Source organism: Bombina bombina, chromosome 1, assembly GCF_027579735.1.
Source record: "Bombina bombina isolate aBomBom1 chromosome 1, aBomBom1.pri, whole genome shotgun sequence".
Taxonomy (NCBI): Eukaryota; Metazoa; Chordata; class Amphibia; order Anura; family Bombinatoridae; genus Bombina; species Bombina bombina.
This window is the reverse complement of record NC_069499.1, coordinates 914,817,441-914,840,416: the sequence shown is the minus strand read 5'-3', so window position 1 is coordinate 914,840,416 and position 22,976 is coordinate 914,817,441. Positions and strand designations below refer to the sequence as shown.

General features: G+C 39.9%; 1 protein-coding gene across 2 annotated transcripts in view; it reads right to left on the bottom strand.

Moving 5' to 3' along the window:
• The window catches only part of TK2 (thymidine kinase 2), a 238,139-nt gene that overhangs the window by 58,113 nt on the left and 157,050 nt on the right, over window positions 1-22,976 (bottom strand). For both annotated transcript variants that reach the window (XM_053716021.1, XM_053688668.1), the window contains 2 exons: window positions 21,210-21,298; window positions 1,522-1,601 (listed from right to left, as the gene is read on the bottom strand). In XM_053716021.1, coding sequence (XP_053571996.1) covers window positions 1,522-1,601; window positions 21,210-21,298 — 169 coding nt within the window. The remainder of the gene's footprint in view (window positions 1-1,521; window positions 1,602-21,209; window positions 21,299-22,976) is intronic.

The window sequence follows — 22,976 nt, the reverse complement described above, 5'->3', positions numbered from 1 at the left end:
GTTATACGTATCCCATGAATAGTTAACTAACGGTTTTTAGAGGATAACTGCACCTTCAATTAACTACTTCAGATTTAAACACCTCGCCACAGCTCTGCTGCGGCGCTTACCTGCCCCCTCTGAGACAAAAGAATGTCACCCGTGCAACAGAGTGTCTAGACCGCCTGAGTTCTAACTACCCATGCAGTCCAGACAGAACACCGGAGCTAAGCATCCGACCAACTTCCAGACAGGCACTGCACTGCTTCTACTTTCGCGCAAAAGAGTGCCCGCCCATCGTGGGCGTATCAGAACGGAACTCCCGCGCGGCTCAGTATCTTATAGTAACAAAAAAAAAAAAATGGAGCCACCGGAGTATTGCACCTCAAAAAAGTGCCCCACATGAAGCCAGTCCCCCTGTAAAACCATGCCGCAAGCATATTCAAACTTATGTGATCCGGAGTTCACCACTCCGAGAGCCCCCAGCGTCAGCCCACACATGAAAGGGTTAAAATAGTGTATCATACCTTTCTACCGCACCCCATATTTTCATTAGCCTTCTCTGTATACCCCCAGCTAGATACAATAGGGCACAGACATAGGCCAGCTTATAGAGAGAGATAGTCCTTTCTGAGATACCAAGTGTCACAGAAAATAAAAGACTGCACATACCTCCATGTTGAGTAACAACATGACTCGTCCCACACTGCAAGAGGTCCTTCATCTCCTCCCAGAATCTGTGGGAACAAACTGGGTCTTAGAAAAAACTTGCTAAGACCATATTCATCAGGGCAGCCCCCATTCGGAGTCACAGAGGATGGATGGAATCTGAACAGACCCTATAGCTGTACCCTGAGTAAAATAGTACACACTGGCACCATTTAAAAATAATAAACTCTTGATTGAAGAATCTAAACTAACACCTCACTTTACCTCTTCCTATCACTAACACAGGCAAAGAGAATGACTGGAGTGGGTGGAGCTATATATACAGCTCTGCTGTAGTGCTCTTTGCCTCCTCCTGCTGACCAGGAGGCGTAATCCCATAAGGATGAAATCCGTGGACTCGTCATATCTTGTAAAAGAAATTTAATTTTCGCGATTCCGATAGAGCATGCAATTTTAAACAACTTTCCAATTAACTTCCATTAATAAAATGTGCAGTCTTTTTATATTTACACTTTTTGAGTAATAAGCTCCTACTGAGCATGTGCAAGAATTCACAGAATATACGCATATGGCTGTCACCTGACACAGATGGAGTTGAAATAGACAACTAAATAGATAACGTTGAAAATTAGTAAAAAAAAAAAAAAAACTACTACTCATTTGAAGTTCAGACTAAGTGGTATTGCATTGGTTTTGTATTATGAAAATATAGTAGATTTGATTATGCAAATCTACTATATTTACTGGTCCTTTAAATTAACTCCACCAACCTTAAGTTTGCAAGATACCCACTATTATATGCTTTAACATCAGCCTAGGCTAGTTCGTAACTCTTCTATAAACACAGCATTAAAAAGCCTTAGGATAGCTTACAAGTGGTATAATCTTTTCCTCCTCTCTGCATCTCTTCTTTAGTCTCTGATAACAGGTCTCTGGAGTTGTCTGTAGATAAACTGTAAGAAATAAAATAGCCTCATGAGTGAAGATACTAAATGTAAGCATAGCTAAGAAACGTTGACTGTAAAAAGAAAAGCATTTAAAATAGCTGAAAATGATTATCTGTGGTAATTTCCTAGCCTATGCCCATGACAGCATTCACTAAACATGATATTAAAATTTAGATCACCCCTTAAAATGTGCAAAGGATCAGTTTTGTGTAGACGGCTAAAGCCATGTTTTGTTTAAATATATGGTTGTGAATGTGGAAAAAACATGTACTATTTCATTTGACTCCTCACTTGCCATCTGCGGTACTTAATCCATTAGGTAACATTTCTCAAACCAGCAGGAAATTAGATTAGCATTCAGCAAGAATGAAAAAAAAAAAAAAAAAAAAAAAAAAAAAACGCCAACGTCACCACATCCTTTGTAAAAGCTACAATTATTGTGCAATACAGATGGCAACTGAAATATCGGCATCTGATACACATTTGACAAAAATAAATAAATATGCAGCAACAGTATATGTTGCTGCCATATCTGGCATCACAGAAGTTAATGGTAACTTTGCTTTAAGGGATATGATTCAGATAGAGGGTAAATTAGAAAATTGCTTAAAAACAAATTTATGCTTACCAGATAAACTCCTTTCCTTCCTAAGTTAGGGAAAGTCCACAGCTTCATTCCTTATTGTTGTGAAATACAACACCTGGCCACCAGGAAGAGGCAGACACACCCCAGCCAAAGGCTTAAATATCCCTCCCACTTCCTCATTACCCCAGTAATTCTGCCGAGGGAACAAGGAAAAGTAGGAGAAACATTAGGGTATAAATGGTGCCAGAAGAATAAAATAAATAATAGGAGACGGCCCTTAGACAAGAAAAAACGGGCGGGGGCCGTGAACTCTCCCTATCCGGAAGGATAGGAATTTATCTGGTAAGCATAAATTATGTTTTCCTTCCTAAGATAGGGAGAGTCCACGGCTTCATTCCTTAATGTTGGGAAAACTACATCAAAGCTCTAGAGGACACTGAATGAATAATGGGTGGGAACAAAAAGGAAGAGGCAGACCCTATTCTGAGGGCACCACAGCCTGCAAAACTTTTCTCCCGAAAGCTGCTTCAGCCGAAGCAAAAACATCAAACTGTCCCCTCAGGGAACTAGCAGAAAGGCCCTTCTCCAGCCCATCCTGGAGAAAAGATAAGATCCTGGCAACCTTAACTCTGTGCCACGCTCTTTACACCAAAATAAGTAGGTCCGCCACACCTCAAGCTTGTAACTGGTTTACGAGCTTGAATAAGAGTATCAATGACACTCTCAGAGAAACTTCTCTTGGCTAAGACTAAGCGTTCAATCTCCATGCAGTCAGCCACAGAGAATCTAGATTTTGATGAACAAATGGACCTTGTATCAGCAGATCTCTTCGACAAGGTAACTTCCACGAAGGAGATGAGGACATCCTTACTACATCCGCAAACCACGTCCTTCGTGGCCACAATGGAGCAATCAGCATTACTGATACCTGCTCCTGCTTGATGCGGGCCACCACTCCAGGAAGAAGTGGTAATGGAGGAAAAAAATATGAGTTTGAACCTCCAGGGCACTGCTAGTGCATCTATTAGATCCACTTGGGGATCCCTAGACCTCGACCCGTACCTGGGAAGTTTGGTATTGAGACGGGACGCCATGAGCTCTCCAGCATCCCCCACTTGCTGCATATCTCTGCAAACCCCTCGGGATGGAGAGACCATTCACCTGGATGGAAGGATTGCGTGCTGAGAAAATCCACCTCCCATTGCCAAGGAACTTCTTGTTCACCCCTGATGGTTGATGTAAGCCACCGAGGTTATATTGTCTGTTTGGAATCTGATAAACTCGGACGAACCCAGAAGTGGCCAAGCCTTCAAGATCACCCGTAGTTCCGAAATATAGATCGGGAGGGAGGACTCCTCCTGAGTCCACAACCCATGTGCCTTCCTGGCACCCCAAACGGCTCCCCATCTGGATAGACTTGCGTCCATAGTCACAATCTCCCAGGATAACCTTAAGAAGCATGTCCCTCGAGACAGATGATCTAGGCAGAGCCACCAAGAGAGCGATTCTCTCGACTGGCTGTCTAATACAATCTGTTGAGACAGATCTGAATGATCGCCGTTCCACTGCCTCAGCATGCACAATTGTAAAGGTCTGAGACCGAACCTGGCAAAAGGAATGAGGTCCATGCAGGACACCATGGGACCAATCACCTCCATACACTGAGCCATAGAGGGACTCAAAGAGGTACGGAGGACAAGACATGCTGAAGTTAGCTTGCAACGTCTCTGGTCTGTTAGGAATATCCTCATGGATATGGAGTCTATTATAGTACTCAGGAATTCCACCCTGGTACTTGGGATAAGAGAACTTTTTTCCCAAGTTTATCTTCCATCCATGTGATCAAAGAAGACTGAGAAGGGACTCCGAAAATTCTTCCACAAGACGAAAGGATGGTGCTTGCACCAGAATATCTTCCAAGTATGGGGCTACTGCAATACCCTGAGTTCTGGCAATGGCTAGAAAAGCCCCCAGAACCTTTGTAAAGATTCTTGGAGCAGTAGTTAGACCAAACGGAAGGGCAATGAACTGGAAGTGCTTGTCCAGGAATGCAAACCTCAGGAGCTGAAAGTGTTCCCTGTGGATTGGAACATGAAGATAAGCTTCCTTTAGAACTATAGTGGTCATAAACTGGCCTTCCTGAATTAAAGGAAGGATGGACCTTATCGTCTCCATCTTGAAGGAAGGGACACTGAGAAATTTGTTTAAGCACTTTAGGTCCAGAATTGGGCGGAAGGTTCCCTCCTTCTTTGAGACCACGAAAAGGTTTGAATAAAACTCCAAACCTCTTTTTTCGATAGGCACCGGGACAATAACTCCTAATGAGGATAGATCCGGAACGCACCCTAGAAAGGCATCCCTCTTTTCTGGTCTGGTAGACAGATAAGAGAGAAGGAATCTGCCCCTTGGTGGATGAGATTTGAAGCCTATCTTGTATACCCGAGATACCACCTCCAGGACCCACGGATCCTGTACGAAATCGAACCAGGCGTCTTAAAAAAAAAGACAGTCTGCCCCTAAACAAGCCGATCCCGGTTCGGGGGCTGCCCCTTCGGGCCAATTTGTTTTCGGCGGGCTTCTTATTCTGCTTGGATTTATTCCAGGACTGAGCCGGCTTCCAAGTACTGGGTTGCTCAAGCTTATCTTGCAGTAACCGTAGAAATAATGGAGTCCAGGCCTGGACCAAAATAAAATCTTTCCTTTGAAGGGAAGAGAAAGGAGACTGGACTTAGAAGTCCTATCCGCAGACCAAGACTTCAATCAGAGCGCCAGGCGGGCTATGACCGCAAAGCAAGAGGCCTTTACATTTAGGCGAATAATTTGCATGTTCGCATCATAGATAAAAGAATTTGCAATTGAAAAAGAAAAAAGTATCAAGCGGTTTAATAGATAAGTGGTATAAGCAACTTCAAATAAGGAGATCCCCTACTAGAAATCCTAAGAATAAGTGATAACAAAGAAAAAGGGAGAAGATGCGTTAGAAAAGCAAACCACAAATAGTTGGATTAAAAAGAAGTGTGTTTAATCAAAAAATTATTATCCATATACAAACCAATAAATATTGATCACGAAAAAAATCAAATATTAAAAAACAATTAATACAATATTAAAATTATATACCACCTGTGGTAATCTAAACAATATATCAAAATGACCTATCCATATTCAGTGTAAATGGCTGAAGATCAGTCCATAAACCTATTCTTATGTTACTAAATGAGAAAGGTGTAATCCTGTGTGAGACAGGTGCTGTATACAGTAGTCCGTTTGTTTGTAGAGTTAATATTTCTCAGCGATAGTCCGCTATATATTTTTCAAGGCTAATCAGTGTCTATATCGTTGCAAATAATCCTTATAAGCCATTATGGTAATCTGGGGTTTTTATGAAGAACCGTGACTGCTTTATTTAGGAGATATCAGTGTAAGAGGAATCGCCAGGTTTAGGGAGATTTTTACAAAACAGTACCTGCTTTCCTTTGGATATCTTGTTATTAGAAGAATCGCCCAGTATACTTCACCACTCTTATTCCGTGGGTTCGATGTGGCAGCACTTGATTTTGCGCTTGTATCCTTGGGCTGACTCTCAGCAACTCACTGCTTCTCCGACTCCAATCCTTCTTCTGCCTTTGGAAGTCACATGGAGTGAATTGGCCAATCGGATACAGTCTTTTTGGCGTTAGATTTAAATGTTGAATCCTCCATATAATAATCAACTTTTAACAGAGCGCTCTGATATTAGCTAGTACAACATTTTCACAAGATCATCTACACGTTTCAGTCCAAATCATGGCCTTTATCAAGATCTGGTGAAGATTTTGTACTAGCTAATATCAGAGCGCTCTGTTACAAGCTGGTCATTATACGGAGGATTCAACATTTAAATCTAACACCAAAAAGACTGCATCCGATTGGCCAATTAACTACATGGGACTTCCAAAGGCGGAAGAAGGATTGGAGTCGGAGAAGCAGTGAGTTGCTGAGAGTCAGCCCAAGGATACAAGCGCAAAATCAAGTGCTGCCACATCGAACCCACGGAATAAGAGTGGTGAAGTATACTGGGCGATTCTTCTAATAACAAGATATCCAAAGGAAAGCAGGTACTGTTTTGTAAAAATCTCCCTAAACCAGGCGATTCCTCTTACACTGATATCTCCTAAATAAAGCAGTCACGGTTCTTCATAAAAACCCCAGATTACCATAGTGGCTTATAAGGATTACCTGCAATGATATAGACACTGATTAGCCTCCAAAAATATATAGCAGACTATCGCTGAGAAATATTAACTCTACAAACAAACGGGCTACCAAATACAGCACCTGTCTCACACAGGATCACACCTTTCTCATTTAGTAACATAAGAATAGGTTTACGGACTGATCTTCAGCCATTTACACTAAAAGAATTAGCAATTCTCAGAGCTTTAAATTTTGTCTTGAATATCCTGCAGCCTCCGGTTGAAACAAAAATCCCGTATGTTGAAACATCTTTCTCAGAAAGTTTCCATTTTCTTATCCATCGGTTCTCTGAACGAAGAACAATCTTCAAAAGGTATAGTACAATCCACCTTAGGAATAGAGCCCCCACAAATCCAGTTGAGACTACGGGACCGGGAACAACAACTTTTTAAAAGTAGACGAGGGGGAAAAGGAAGAACCAATTCTTTCTCATTCATTCTTAATAAATGTTTGCCATCTTAACCGGCACAGGAAAAGTCAAAGGAACTTTCCTGTCTTCGTAAACTCTGTCTAATTTAGTTATCCTAGGTTCTTCAGGCAGCGCGGCCTCTGGAACCTCTAACATAGACAGAACCTCCTTTAATAAAAAACGCAAGTGCTCAATTTTAAATCTAAAAGGACGGTTCCTCCGCAGCAGGAGGCTTAGACGCTAAGGACTCCGACCCAGAAAGTTCATCCTCTGAAGCTACAGAGGTTAACTCATCATCGGATAACTGGGACATAATAGCTAAATCCGATAAATATTTAGATGACTCCGGGTCAGGAGAGCTATGTTTAAACTTTCTCTTGCGTTTGTTAGAGCGCGGTAATGAACAGGTTTCCTCCGGATGGAGGATTAGATGTGCTACGGGGAACTGAACGTGGAGTGGATAATGTATCAAGGGTAGTAATCTCATGGGACGCCGAGTCCTGAGAGGTAGATGGCTCAGAGGGACTAAGAGCCTTAGCAGGCTTGTCTCCCTTCTTAGACTTTATAACGGTGTACAGGCATGTGGAACATAATTGAGTCGGCGGGAAAACCACGGCCTCCTGACAATATAAACAGGTATGATTTAGTACAGGAGTACCTTCTAACATGTCAGAGTCCTCCATAGCTCAGGTTATACCCACAGAAGGATACAAATAAAAAACGTTTTTTATTATAGAAAACTGCACCTTTATACTCCTAATGGCTGGGGCACTCACCATCTCCTAGACAGTTAACAGAGGAAACGCTCTCCTAAGGTTCAAGTCTCCGCGGGAATGGAGGAAATGAACATAGACCCACATGTAAGACAGTACTTCCCTGTTATTACAGCAAGTAATAGGAGCTGTGCAACACTTTAAAAAACCAAAGTGAAACTTAAAAGTGAAACCTGTTTGTTCCAGCCAAAAACACAGTTTATCAGCCCAGGAAAAAATCACTCAAAGCAGCATGTAAATAATTAATACACTGATTAATTAACCCCAACTGTTCAATAAATGCCCTTCAGAGGGTATTAACCCTAGATTAGGGCAATAGGGGCAAAAAAAAAAAAATCTCTATTTTTTGTTCCAAAAAAAAAAAAAAAATTGTGATAGCGATTTTATCGCATTTTTTTTTTATAAATAACTATAACACCTTAATTTTTCCAAAAAATAAATAAATATTTAAGACTACAGAATCTTAATGTACATGTTTTTCAATGTCCAATACACTCTGGGAGCATAAAAATACAAAGTGTGTGTATATATATATATATATATATATATATATATATATATATATATATATATATATATATATATATATATATATATATATATATATATATATGTGTGTGTGTGTGTGTGTGTGTATATATATATATATATATATATATATATATATATATATATATATATATGTGTGTGTGTGTGTGTATATATATATATACATATATATATATATATACATATATATATACATATATATATATATATATATATATATATATATATATATATATATATATATATACATATATACATATATACATATATATACATATATATACATATATACATATACATATATATATATATATATATATATATATATATATATATATATATATATGATTCAAAGCACTCTCTGGACTTCTGACAACAAAGACAAAATTTATTGTGATAGTGACGTTTTGGGACTAAACCTGTCCCTTCTTCTGACAGTCAAACACTGCAAAACTCAAACTTAAATAGGCCATACAGACCCTCCCCTGTATTGCTACCAATCACAGGTAAGCGTGTGCAAAAGTGAAGACCACACCAAAAATAAGGTGTGGACAAGTGATAGTGTATCTTGTGTAATTATGAATGTGTATAACATAAAAACAACTAAAAGATCATTATTAATATAATCCTCATGTGTACTAGTAACCATTGATCATAATAGTTAAATTACAAAGTCATATTAATGCAAATTTACATACTACATATTAAAGATTCACCCCTTCAAAGTGCTCAAAAATGGATTCAACCACTATTCAGGGGAACCACCCCTCTTCATTGATAGGTGTAAATCTACAGTCACCATTCAACTATATACTAAGTTTATTTGGATCATCAAAATAGAAAACCAAGCTATTTCTTATTGCTGTACCTTCATAGCACCTAAATGTGAGGTATCACTAAGCAAAAAACACAAAACAATTTCCTTAAAAGCAATTTATACAAGCTTGCGATCACATCGTAATCTAATGCTGCTGTCATCATAACAATGCTTGACACACCTCCTACTCTCATAGGTCAAGCATACACACTCCCTCTCAATCTCTTTATGTGATGGGAAATAGACAGACTAAAGCTGACAAATCCTTATTTGTTCAAATGGCCGCATCACAAGGAGCGCTCCAATCCTAAGCCGTTTCTTACTTGCACAATACCAATGTGCCCTGTGTTATCAGATCGCAGCTAGGGACAAACGTCCGCGAGCACTCCCCTCAAGATCGCACAGGTCGAGTGTTACCGTCTGAGCTAGAGACCAAGTGCACTCCCACAGCAATCAACAACTGACGCACTAGCAGCGCATATCCCATAGGGTATTCATAGATTGTACCAAATTACCATAACAATACAGGCCGTACGGTCAGATCGCAGCTAAAGGCAACTGTCATCCTGACACCTGAAGCCACACCCCTCACGTTCTCATAGGTCAATAGCCATCATCGCTTATCACCACAATCGCAAGCTGTAGTGTCGCCGAATAAAGACAACCAAACCCTCAATAGATCAAATCCCTAGGTTATTCATCAAGACCCAAATATTAAGTGCTTGTACAACGTATATGTAACCATAATGTGAGCTTGAATAAACCGTCATCACCTATCCTAATAATTTAAGCGCCTCACACCCCCATGTCAAATCTGAATAGCAAGTAGTCTCAGTCACACTGATAGTCCCAAAGGCAAATGATATATAGTAACACTGGTATCCTTCAGCATAAACTCCTATCTTAGTGGTCACGGGCACCACACCCCCATAATAGACAGAAGTACACAAATGATGTCTCAGCATCATATTTCTTATGCTCAAATAAAAAACTTTCTGTTAGGATGTGTAGTTCCCATATTTTGCATATTAGCTACTACTACAAAGATCAGAGGTACAAAGTGACGTCCCAGCTTCGTCGCAGTGATTATACTCAGCCACATCCTCTACTCAACTACATGCCTCATATTAGATTGTGTAGTTCCCATATGTTACATATTAACTACAACCAGACCAGCATACATATGTATGTATACTCTATCATACCCAAATCTTTATAGTCTAAGACGGACCTCGTCATTAGAACAGTGATGGGTAATATCAAACAAATATATAAGCGCCAAAAAAATATATATAATAATAGATATAAGCACCCGAAAATTACAAACACCTAAAAATTAATAAAGATACAGAATGTAAGACTATAGGTAAATACAGCTTCATTACAAATACTATTCAGCCTATGTAGATCCATTCCCAAATGGATGTTCCAGGCCTAGAGACAATTCAAAAATATATGTGACAATCCAATCTAAGAGAAGCCATTTGTATGAGGGGGCGAACCATCAATACATTGGTCAAACCAAGTCCCAGATCCACAATTGAGCACTACAAGAGAGTGAATCTAATATATCGAGCTGATCAGGCTCTACTCAATATGAAAGTGTGAACAAAGGTGGTGTGGTGTAAAATATCCCGTGTTATATGGTGAAATGAAAAATAGGAAAAGCTAACATTACACATACAAAATTAAAATTAAAACAAAAGCACAAGTGTCTACTGTAAACTGCCAAAACAATGGGATAAACCATGCATACATGGCCCCAATGGCTGATAATAAACTAAATGGATAAAGCTAAAAGTTAAATATTATTAAATAAGAGGCAACAAACGACTAGGACATTATTTTCACTCCTAAACATATATAAAATAAATCAGGACTCTCATTTGGTAGTTGGATCCATGTACTAGCCCAAGAATGCTTGCCAACCAGATTGTATATTGAGGCCTCTGGGCACCAATGTACCCAATTCATGAATCCAGCGAGCCTCCTTTTGGAGCAGAATCTTCGCTCTATTACCTCCCCGTCTCAGTGGTGGCACGTGATCGATCAGGCGAAACCTGAGATCAGTGACTGAGTGGTTACTGTCAAGAAAATGTCGTGCCACTGGTTGTCCGGATTTTCCACTGTCAAGTGCAGCTCTAATACTTGAACGGTGGTTCGCCATTCGAGTTCTGGCATCATCAGTAGATTTCCCAATATAAAATTTCCCACATGGGCAATTGAGGAGGTATATAATATGTGTAGTAGTACATGTTAGGAACCAGTTGATCTTATACTTTTTCTTTTTTTCGGGGTGTTGAAACATATTTCCAGTGTGCATACTGTTACATGTGACGCAACTTAAACACTTAAAGCACCCATTTTTCTTCTTAAGCCATGATTGCTTTTCCATAATTGGGGAAATATCCGTTTTCATAAGGCGGTCTCGTAAACTTCGCCCTCTTCTGTAAGATAATCTTGGTGCCCTCCACTGCTTGAATGGTAAGTTACTATCTGTTTCAATAATCTTCCACTCATCTTTAATGGCTCTCAGGATCAGATACTGATCTGGTGAATAAGTTGTGACGAAGGTCATCTGTTTTTCAGCCTCACTCCTAGTGGCCTTAACCTCCACCTGGTTGGTACCATCACAGATGGCTAGTAGTTCTTTCTTCTTATATCCTCTTTGTGTGAATCTCTCCGTCATCTCTGTCAACTGGAGACGACATAAATCACCATCAGTATTATTTCTCCTGACCCTCTGATATTGGGCTTTAGGTATATTCTTGGTGAGTGAAGGTTGGTGACAGCTTCTTGCATGTAGTACAGTATTCCGATCCGTACTCTTTCTGTACAGTGCAGTTCCAAGTGCGCCATTCTTCTTGAATACTCTTACGTCCAAATAATCAACAGTATCTTTATTGGCCACATACTGGAACCTGATGGTACTTTCCATGGTGTTAAGTGTTTGTATCCATTGACTCAAAGATTCTTCGTCCCCTCTCCAGACAAGGAACAGATCGTCTATATACCTACAATAAAAATAGATTGATGGATTTTCATAGACGTTCATCAAAGTTGTTTCATACTCCTCCATAAATAGATTCGCCAGCGATGGGGCCACATTCGATCCCATCGCTGTTCCTGCAATTTGTAGGTAGAAGGTGTTGTTGAATCTAAAGTAGTTCTTTTCAAGGCACATAGAAAGGAGGTCAATCAGGATATGCTCTGGTGGGCCAACATAGGGCATTCGCCTTAATGCTTTTGCTACTGCTGTTATTCCTGCGGAGTGGGGAATGACCGTGTATAGACTTGAGACATCCATGGTAACAAGTAGATCAGTTTCACTAATATCTTTCAAAGAGATGATATTTTGTATGAATGTTGTAGAATCCTGAATGAAGGATCTCATTCTTTTCACTAAAGGTTGTAGAAAATGATCCACAAATATAGCCAGAGACTGTAGAAGGGACCCCCTTGCGGACACGATAGGTCTCCCAGGGGGGTGTACAGGATCTTTATGGATCTTGGGGAGTATATACATGATGGGTATAATAGGAAAATCCTTTTGTAAGAATCTTGCTTCCTGTTCTGTAATAGACCCCTCTTGCGTCCATATCATAATCTTGTTGCCAATCTCACGTTTTAGAGCTAATGTCGGATCTCTATCAAGCTTCTTATATGTTGTTTCATCCGAAAGTTGGCGAATAACCTCATCCTTATAGTCAGTTGTATTCATTATTACGACAGCCCCACCTTTGTCGGCCGGGCGAATCATAATGGTAGAATCATCTCCCAGGGTCTTCAAAGCCAACCTCTCCTCCTTGGAGAGATTATCAAAATGTCTGGATGTGCTCCTCGTTTCTTCTGTCAAATTTTTTGGTATAGGTGGTAATTGATGCATTGCTGGAGTTTGGATCAAAGGAACCCGCGGTTCTAAAGTGATGGTTGCTCTCACTTGTGGTGCCGAAATGTTCCTTTAGGCGTAATTGTCTGCCAAATTTTTGAATGTCTACTACATACTCCTGAGAGCACCCTGGCAGTTGTGGAGAGTTGGTGAGAGTGCAAATACTGAACTTTGCTATATATATATATACATATATATATATATATATATATATATATATATATATATATATATATATATATATACACACATATATATATATATATATATACACATATACATATATATATATATATATATATATATATATATATATATATACATACTTATTTTTTCTTCTTTTTTTTTAAACATTTTCCTGTGCAGGAATCCAATACAGGTATATAGCAGTAGGGGTGGGGGGCTGCTCCTTTCAGAAATGGCGTGTCTTGCTGATATCAAATACAATGTAGATGCAGTTAACCCAGCAGCTAGCTAGCAGTTTTAGCCTTTTTGGCAGCCGTGGGGTTAACTGCATCTGCTATGTATTTGAGCCGTTTCTCAGTGAGCAGGAGATTCCATAATGATTACATACCCTAAGTTTCAGAGTAAGTAAGTGGTGGCTTTTCCTCCTCTTCACATCTCCTGCAAGGGCTCTGCTTTTAGACTTCTATAGATTGATCGGCTGCTACTGAGATCACAAACAGAAAGTGAAAGTAAAACAGCCTTTTTACAAATGTGTGCTAAAAGCAACCACTAGATGGAGCTGGTTTGCAAGAAATCACATACAAATCAATGCAGTACAGCCACATCTGAGGAATTTATTTTTTTTAGCAAAAAATTGCGTACCCTTGCATTTTTAAATCGCATCGATTTATCAAGGTTTTAAATCACATATGGAATTAATGTGCAGCCCTACCCTGGATCCTATCAAGGTATAAAGGAGCCACATTGTGACCCTGTTATAGCGTTTTATGTGTAAAAATTTAAACAATCTTACCTACAGGATCCATGCATTGAACAGAACACAGCTTCTCAAGTGTGACAGTCTTATAGCAGTGCTCCTGACATGGACTTGAGTGAGAGAAAGCAGGCAGTGAAACTCATCAACACTGATTGCTTAGGAGCTGCTAGCAGTAGTCTGGATGGTTTCGCAGACAAACCTTCCCTGCATCTGCAGACTCTAACTTTCATCAATACTCTCAGTGAGAGGTTGACATGACTACTTAAAACTCCAGTTCAATCTCGAAGGACAGATACCCTTTTTCAGGACTCTCCGAATCATCTGACACTTCTCTGCCACCTCCTAACGTGACGAAAGGCAAAGAATGACTTGGGTAATGAGGAAGTGAGAGGGATATTTAAGCCTTTGGCTGGTGTGTCTTTGCCTCCTCCAGGTGGTCAGGTGTTGTATTTCCCAACAATAAGGAATGAAGCTGTGGACTCTCCCTATCTTAGGAAGGAAAATTGCATGCTCTAGCTGAATCATGAAAGAAAAAAATTTGGGTTTAATATCCCTTTAACAATGCCCTGGACACACTGGGCCTCATATTCAAAAGCTTTCTGCTCAGGCGAGATGATCTAAGTCCATGTCAATACAGAAAGGTACATAAAAAAAGTTAGAAAAACAGATTTTAATTTGAAAGCTATTTATTTCACAATGCAGGGTTCTAGATGTGAAGGGAAGACACCTACATTACAATATAAGGTCTTAAAAAAAATAATCCAAAAGATGTTTCAAGATTTCTCTCCCTGCCGGTGAGCTTTTGCATATCCGGGCCCACTGTGTCCATGGTGATATAATGACAGATATTATGGCAGGGCTCGACAAACCCTGGAGCCAGGAAGCCACTGGCTTCTAGAATTTATCCCTGGCTACTAACTTTTAGGGTTATTCTCCATATATCAATATACGAATACCACTGTCTGGCTCCTAAATATGCTTACAGGCTCCTAAATTTTAAACAGATTTATAGATCACTATAATTAAGGTAACCTTGGTGTAGCGGTTTGGGCAAAATTCCAGGCTAGAATTTGTATTTATGACTCAGCTAGATACCTGGATTAAAAAAATAAAAAATAAAGTGAAAAAGCACACTAGTTAATGTATGCTCTTGATTATTTGGCCAGAAATAGAATTCTGCCAGATGTGTGTTCCACAGGAAACTAATTCTATGAACAGACAGTATAAGACAGGCATATTTATAAAAACATAATTTATGCTTACCTGATAAATTCCTTTCTTCTGTTGTGTGATCAGTCCACGGGTCATCATTACTTCTGGGATATAACTCCTCCCCAACAGGAAATGCAAGAGGATTCACCCAGCAGAGCTGCATATAGCTCCTCCCCTCTACGTCAGTCCCAGTCATTCGACCAAGAATCAACGAGAAAGGAGTAACCAAGGGTGAAGTGGTGACTGGAGTATAATTTAAAAGATATTTACCTGCCTTAAAAACAGGGCGGGCCGTGGACTGATCACACAACAGAAGAAAGGAATTTATCAGGTAAGCATAAATTATGTTTTCTTCTGTTATGTGTGATCAGTCCACGGGTCATCATTACTTCTGGGATACCAATACCAAAGCAAAAGTACACGGATGACGGGAGGGAAAGGCAGGCTCATTATACAGAAGGAACCACTGCCTGAAGAACCTTTCTCCCAAAAATAGCCTCCGAAGAAGCAAAAGTGTCAAATTTGTAAAATTTGGAAAAAGTATGAAGTGAAGACCAAGTTGCAGCCTTGCAAATCTGTTCAACAGAGGCCTCATTCTTAAAGGCCCAAGTGGAAGCCACAGCTCTAGTGGAGTGAGCTGTAATTCTTTCAGGAGGCTGCTGTCCAGCAGTCTCATAGGCTAAACGTATTATGCTACGAAGCCAAAAAGAGAGAGAGGTAGCAGAAGCTTTTTGACCTCTCCTCTGTCCAGAGTAAACGACAAACAAGGAAGAAGTTTGGCGAAAATCTTTAGTTGCCTGCAAGTAGAACTTGAGGGCACGAACTACATCCAGATTGTGTAAAAGACGTTCCTTCTTTGAAGAAGGATTTGGACACAAGGATGGGACAACAATCTCTTGATTGATGTTCCTGTTAGTGACTACCTTAGGTAAGAACCCAGGTTTAGTACGCAGAACTACCTTGTCTGAGTGAAAAATCAGATAAGGGGAATCACAATGTAAGGCTGATAACTCAGAGACTCTTCGAGCCGAGGAAATAGCCATTAAAAACAGAACTTTCCAAGATAACATTTTTATATCAATGGAATGAAGAGGTTCAAACGGAACACCCTGTAAAACGTTAAGAACTAAGTTTAAACTCCATGGTGGAGCAACAGCTTTAAACACAGGCTTGATCCTAGCTAAAGCCTGACAAAAGGACTGGACGTCTGGATTTTCTGACAGACGTCTGTGTAACAAGATGGACAGAGCTGAAATCTGTCCCTTTAATGAACTAGCTGATAAACCCTTTTCTAAACCTTCTTGTAGAAAAGACAGTATCCTAGCGATCCTAACCTTACTCCAGGAGTAACCTTTGGATTCGCACCAGTATAGGTATTTCCGCCATATTTTATGGTAAATCCTTCTGGTAACAGGCTTCCTAGCCTGAATTAGGGTATCAATAACCGACTCAGAAAAACCACGTTTTGATAAAATCAAGCGTTCAATTTCCAAGCAGTCAGCTTCAGAGAAGTTAGATTTTGATGTTTGAATGGACCCTGTATCAGAAGGTCCTGTCTTAGAGGTAGAGACCAAGGCGGACAGGATGACATGTCCACTAGATCTGCATACCAAGTCCTGCGTGGCCATGCAGGTGCTATTAGAATTACTGATGCTCTCTCCTGTTTGATTTTGGCAATCAATCGAGGAAGCAGCGGGAAGGGTGGAAACACATAAGCCATCCTGAAGTTCCAAGGTGCTGTCAAAGCATCTATCAGAACTGCTCCCGGATCCCTGGATCTGGACCCGTAGCGAGGAAGTTTGGCGTTCTGGCGAGACGCCATGAGATCTATCTCTGGTTTGCCCCAACGTCGAAGTATTTGGGCAAAGACCTCCGGATGAAGTTCCCACTCCCCCGGATGAAAAGTCTGGCGACTCAAGAAATCCGCCTCCCAGTTCTCCACTCCCGGGATGTGGATTGCTGACAGGTGGCAAGAGTGAGACTCTGCCCAGCGAATTATCTTTGATACTTCCATCATTGCTAGGGAGCTTCTTGTCCCTCCCTGATGGTTGATGTAAGCTACAGTCGTGATGTTGTCCGACTGAAACCTGATGAACCCCCGAGTTGTTAACTGGGGCCAAGCCAGAAGGGCATTGAGCACTGCTCTCAATTCCAGAATGTTTATTGGAAGGAGACTCTCCTCCTGATTCCATAGTCCCTGAGCCTTCAGAGAATTCCAGACAGCGCCCCAACCTAGTAGGCTGGCGTCTGTTGTTACAATTGTCCAGTCTGGCCTGCTGAATGGCATCCCCCTGGACAGGTGTGGCCGATAAAGCCACCATAGAAGAGAATTTCTGGTCTCTTGATTCAGATTCAGAGTAGGGGACAAATCTGAGTAATCCCCATTCCACTGACTTAGCATGCATAATTGCAGCGGTCTGAGGTGTAGGCGTGCAAAAGGTACTATGTCCATTGCCGCTACCATTAAGCCGATCACCTCCATGCATTGAGCTACTGACGGGTGTTGAATGGAATGCAGGACGCGGCATGCATTTTGAAGCTTTGTTAACCTGTCTTCTGTCAGGTAAATCTTCATTTCTACAGAATCTATAAGAGTCCCCAAGAATGGAACTCTTGTGAGAGGAAAGAGAGAACTCTTCTTTTCGTTCACTTTCCATCCATGCGACCTTAGAAATGCCAGAACTAACTCTGTATGAGACCTGGCAGTTTGAAAGCTTGAAGCTTGAATTAGAATGTCGTCTAGGTACGGAGCTACCGAAATCCCTCGCGGTCTTAGTACCGCTAGAAGGGCACCCAGAACCTTTGTGAAGATTCTTGGAGCCGTAGCCAATCCGAATGGAAGAGCTACAAACTGGTAGTGCCTGTCTAAGAAGGCAAACCTTAGATACCGGTGATGATCTTTGTGGATCGGTATGTGAAGGTAAGCATCCTTTAAATCCACTGTGGTCATGTACTGACCCTCTTGGATCATGGGTAAGATTGTCCGAATAGTTTCCATTTTGAACGATGGAACTCTTAGGAATTTGTTTAGAGTCTTTAAATCTAAGATTGGCCTGAAAGTTCCCTCTTTTTTGGGAACCACAAACAGGTTTGAGTAGAACCCTTGTCCTTGTTCCGACCGCGGAACCGGATGGATCACTCCCATTAATAACAGATCTTGTACGCAGCGTAGAAACGCTTCTTTCTTTATCTGGTTTGTTGACAACCTTGACAGATGAAATCTCCCTCTTGGGGGAGATAATTAGAAGTCTAGAAGGTATCCCTGCGATATGATCTCTAGAGCCCAGGGATCCTGAACATCTCTTGCCCAGGCCTGGGCGAAGAGAGAGAGTCTGCCCCCCACTAGATCCGGTCCCGGATCGGGGGCTCTCGGTTCATGCTGTCTTTGGGGCAGCAGCAGGTTTCCTGGCCTGCTTGCTCTTGTTCCAGGACTGGTTAGGCTTCCAGCCTTGCCTGTAACGAGCAACAGCTCCTTCCTGTTTTGGTGCAGTGGAGGTTGATGCTGCTCCTGTTTTAAAGTTCCGAAAGGGACGAAAATTAGACTGTCTAGCCTTAGCTTTGGCTTTGTCTTGAGGTAGGGCGTGGCCCTTACCTCCTGTAATGTCAGCGATAATCTCTTTCAAACCGGGCCCAAATAAAGACTGCCCCTTGAAAGGTATATTAAGTAATTTGGACTTAGAAGTAACATCAGTTGACCAGGATTTTAGCCACAGCGCCCTACGTGCCTGTATGGCGAATCCTGAGTTCTTAGCCGTAAGTTTGGTTAATGTACTACGGCCTCCGAAATGAAGGAATTAGCTAGTTTAAGGACTCTAAGCCTGTCCGTAATGTCGTCTAGCGTAGATGAACTAAGGTTCTCTTCAAGCGACTCAATCCAAAATGCTGCCGCAGCCGTAATCGGCGCGATACATGCAAGGGGTTGTAATATAAAACCTTGTTGAACAAACATTTTCTTAAGGTAACCCTCTAATTTTTTATCCATTGGATCTGAGAAAGCACAGCTATCCTCCACCGGGATAGTGGTACGCTTAGCTAAAGTAGAAACTGCTCCCTCCACCTTGGGGACCGTTTGCCATAAGTCCCGAGTGGTGGCGTCTATTGGAAACATCTTTCTAAATATTGGAGGGGGTGAGAACGGCACACCGGGTCTATCCCACTCCTTAGTAACAATTTCAGTTAGTCTCTTAGGTATAGGAAAAACGTCAGTACTCGCCGGTACCGCAAAGTATTTATCCAACCTACACAGTTTCTCTGGTATTGCAACGGTGTTACAATCGTTGAGAGCTGCTAAGACCTCCCCTAGTAATACACGGAGGTTCTCCAATTTAAATTTAAAATTTGAAATATCTGAGTCCAATCTGTTTGGATCAGAACCGTCACCCACAGAATGAAGCTCTCCGTCCTCATGCTCTGCGAGTTGTGACGCAGTATCAGACATGGCCCTAGCATTGTCAGCGCACTCTGTTCTCACCCCAGAGTGATCACGCTTGCCTCTTAGTTCTGGTAATTTAGACAAAACTTCAGTCATAACAGTAGCCATATCTTGTAATGTTATCTGTAATGGCCGCCCAGATGTACTAGGCGCCAAAATATCACGCACCTCCCGGGCGGGAGATGCAGGTACTGCCGCGTGAGGCGAGTTAGTCGGCATAACTCTCCCCTCGCTGTTTGGTGAAATTTGTTCACATTGTACAGATTGACTTTTATTTAAAGTAGCATCAATACAGTTAGTACATAAATTTCTATTGGGCTCCACCTTGGCATTGGAACAAATGACACAGATATCTTCCTCTGAGTCAGACATGTTTAACACACTAGCAAAAAACTTACAACTTGGTTATAATCTTTTTTAGCAAAAAACGTACTGTGCCTCAAAGAGGTACTAACGATTAAATGACAGTTGAAATAGTGAACTGAAAAAACAGTTATAGCATCAAACTTTAAAACCACAAAACTTTTAGCAAAGGTTTGTTCTCATTAGTAAAATAACAATAATTAAATTTGACATAAAAAATACAAAGCAATGTTTTTATTCACAGTCACTATAAGAATTCTCACAGCTCTGCTGAGAGAATTTATCTCCCTTCAAAGAAGTTTGAAGACCCCTGAGATCTATCAGAGATGAACCGGATCATGCAGGAAAAATAAAAGTAACTGACTGGTATTTTTTGATGCGTAGCAAAGAGCGCCAAAACGGCCCCTCCCTCTCCCACACAGCAGTGAAGAGAAACGAAACTGTCACAAATAAAGCCAAAAAACTGCCAAGTGGAAAATAATGCCCAAATATTTATTCACACAGTACCTCAGCAATGTAAACGATTCTACATTCCAGCAAAAACGTTTAACATGATAAATAGTTATTAAAAAGGATTAGTGACCTTTAACAGAGTAGTTCCGGTGAAATACCATCCCCAGAATACTGAAGTGTATACATACATGTCATTTTAACGGTATGGCAGGATTTTCTCATCAATTCCATTCAGAAAATAAAAACTGCTACATACCTCAATGCAGATTCCTCTGCCCGCTGTCCCCTGATCTGAAGCCTTTACCTCCCTCAGATGGCCGAGAACAGCAATATGATCTTAACTACTCCGGTTAAAATCATAGTAAAAAACTCTGACAGATTCTTCCTCAAACTCTGCCAGAGAAGTAATAACACGCTCCGGTGTTATTTTAAAATAACAAACTTTTGATTGAAGTCATAAAAACTAAGTATAATCACCATAGTCCTCTCACACATCCTATCTAGTCGTTGGGTGCAAGAGAATGACTGGGACTGACGTAGAGGGGAGGAGCTATATGCAGCTCTGCTGGGTGAATCCTCTTGCATTTCCTGTTGGGGAGGAGTTATATCCCAGAAGTAATGATGACCCGTGGACTGATCACACATAACAGAAGAAATAGGGACATTTATCAGACATTAACAATTACCAGCTTAAAAGAAAGCTTTTTAATTTGGTTTCCCTTAGCAAGTGCAGTAAGACAAAATAGAGATCTTCACATCAGAGTATTACAGACACATCCGAATATTTAAGCCTAAATATTAAATATATAATAAATATTTAAAAAATAATAAATTTATATACAGTATATAATACACATTGAATATTTAAACCTAAATATTAGGATAAATGATAGATGCTTGTAGACATTTAAAATAAATCAAAATGCACATGTGAAAGAATAAACAGTGTTACCTATAAGGTCAACTGAGAGGTTAATGTTCTTTACGATCCATTCAAACCACTCTGTTAAGATCACATAATCTACTTCCGGCATCTTTCCACTGCAAAATAACCAAATGGTACAGTAGTTCAACATTAGCTTTAGTAACTCTCTTAATAAACAGATAAAATAATATGGTAAATTGCTTTACAGCTATAATGTTAATCTGTATTATCGGTATGCACATTTATTATTATCAGTTATTTGTAGAGCGCCAACAGATTCCGTAGCGCTATCACACTTGACCCTTTAAAAAATAATCACAAAAGTAATAATAAAAAACAAAAAAGTAGAACTTAAAGGAACATGAAACCCAATGTTTTTCATTCATGATTGCGAACACACAATGTTAAACAACTTTCCAATTTAATTCTTATATCTAATTTGCTTCATTTTTGTTGAAGAATTTGTTTTGTCCTCTTGGTATCCTTTGTTAAAAAACATACTTTGGTAGGCTCAGGAGCACAAATGCAGTACTTGGAGCTAGCTGGACATAGCCAGTGGGCCAATGAGAAGAATAAGCAGCTCATTTCTGCTCCTGAGCCTACCTAGGTATGCTTTTTAACAAATGATAAAATTGGGTTTCATATTCCCTTTAAATAAGTATATTAGAAGCTATACTTACATTATGGTAGGGACATTAGTTAAAATAACTAACAATATATCATACATGTCTTGCTTAGTACATTATTCTGTTATTCTATTAAGAATAAATGCATTTGCTGTGATCTGCTTAAATGGTTATTCCCATTGTTTGTAAAATAAAAAAAAAGATTAGTTTGTCATTATCCAAGTATTTAGCATAATAAAATGTCAAAATTAGTATTACTGTGATCATGCTATCTGCCCTCATATAGCACCTATTCATGCAATAGTTGCAAAGGAGCAAAATCACTTTGTAAAATATTTATGAATATTAACATTAATGGAATATCACATTTTTGAACAAGAGTGAACTTCTGATATCTAACGAAACCTGAAGAAGGATTACTCTACGGTTAATTTATTTTATGGTGCCCAAGGTTCAAGGATAATGGATTATAACTACTGAAAGTCATATGACCTTATTTGGAAAAACACTAATAGCAAGCTCTGGTACAGAGGAAACAATCACTATGCACTTATTCAAACATCCCGTAAAGATATATTGGTATGGTAACTCTGCATACCTCTTGATGCCTGGTTCCTATATAAAACAGATCCTTTTTGTGTTTTTAAGGAATGGAATTTGAAATGATTTCATTTAGATTACAAATAATTTAAACAAAAAATAGATTTCAGAATGACTAAATGTTGTTGAGGAGAGCTGATACTGTGATGGGTTGGGCAGCCACTAAGAGCAGAGTAAATGTCACTGGGAATGCAGTAGCATTTTGTTTATGCTTAGGGTTTATATATTAAAACATTATAATTGAATGTTTATATGTACATTAGTTTAAACTGTAATTATGCTAAAAGTATAAGCTGCCTTTCTCTGTGCTCTTCCTTACCTTTTCAATTATATTATATTGTGAACATATGAGAGATTAAAGGGATATCATACTACATAATTAATTCCCCATAAATATTTTAATTATGCATAATTTTAAATTTTGCAATGCATTTTTCAATATTTTTTATTTGTTTTTCTTGTAATTTAACTTTGAAAATTAATTTAACTCTGAAAATCTCAGAGAGACTTGAGTGCATTCTGTGTAATGCAGAACCCTGACATTCCAACATGCTGCACAGTGATTAGT